Source organism: Trichinella spiralis (assembly GCF_000181795.1).
Source record: "Trichinella spiralis strain ISS 195 chromosome Unknown Scfld3075, whole genome shotgun sequence".
NCBI classification, from domain to species: Eukaryota; Metazoa; Nematoda; class Enoplea; order Trichinellida; family Trichinellidae; genus Trichinella; species Trichinella spiralis.
In genome coordinates, this window is record NW_003530014.1 from 1 (window position 1) to 1,196 (window position 1,196).

A 1,196-nucleotide genomic window follows, 5' to 3' on the forward strand; every position below is an offset into this window, starting at 1 on the left:
CAATATCAACGACAGTGCCGTTGTCCACTGAACACCAAGTACAGCGTCGAAGCAGTCGTACATGAATGCTGAAGATGCTGTTCGAAACGCTCGACAATGACGTTGGGTTGTGGATGGTACATGGACGAGCGGATATGTTGGCAGCCTAGCAGCAGCTTCTTGTCTGTAGCTCATGTGTTTGAATCAAAGTGTTTGCTTCTATCGGTGGTCACTCAGCTGGAACGCCGAAAAGTGTGATCGAATTGTACTAGAATGTTCGAGCTACCATTGTTACTGTGATATCGCGGAAAGGACAACCTTCATATTCCGCATGCCACGTAAAAATTAATGCGATAAGATCGATATGTTGATGTAGTTGCCTATATCCAAATATACATCCCTGTATATGTATACCGGAAATTGTTGCCTGAATTGGTGATGACTCCACTGGGAACTCCGAATTATGTCGCCGGTAAGCCAAGTTCCAGGCCACCTCGTGAATCCGTTGGCTGCAGCGTAACGTGTACGCTATCCACTTTGAACGCCGGATAGAACTTACCGGCATAAGATCGATATGTTGATGTGGTTGCCCATATCCATATATACAATCTAGTATATGTTTACCGGACATAGTTTCTTCAATTGTTGATGACTCGGCTGGTAACTCCGAATTATGTCGCCGGTAGGCCAAGCTCCAGGCCACCTCGTGAATCCGTTGATTTTTATGAGAAAGTACATGAAACTTTTTGATTGGGAATTTTATTTTTTGTTGCTTTCCCTTTGGTGAAATAGTTCACTTATATACAGTTTATACTTGTCGTTGCGCGAGAAAATGTATTTCACGCTTTTTCCTCAGTTATAATTATTACATGTTATGTTATTTCTCTAAGGAACAATAAAATATAGCATAATGAAAAACATGTGAAAATGAAAAAAGGTTTAATGTATTTGAAAAAAAGATTCGTCAATATTTTATTACAAAAAAGAAAATATAATTGACATAGTTGAATTCACTTCAAATTTTATCACGTTTGCGATCAATTAATCGTGAAAGCATTGTCTGACATGTTTACAGTTTCACACGGATACAGTAACACTGTACGTACTGTAATTGATTTGCTTTGACAAAAAAAGAATTTGATTGAAAAAAAAAAGAATGATATTTTTTATTTTCAAAAAAATTCTCACAAAACAATAAATCCAAGAAAAAAATAATT

The 1,196-nt window shown here is 37.4% G+C and overlaps 1 protein-coding gene across 1 annotated transcript; it reads right to left on the minus strand.

Moving 5' to 3' along the window:
• Positions 1 to 247: 247 nt before the first annotated feature.
• Positions 248 to 610, minus strand: Tsp_14828 (hypothetical protein). The gene has a single exon (XM_003368113.1). The coding sequence runs from the start codon at positions 608 to 610 to the stop codon at positions 248 to 250; it is 363 nt and encodes a 120-aa protein (XP_003368161.1).
• Between the last annotated feature and the right edge of the window lie 586 nt (positions 611 to 1,196).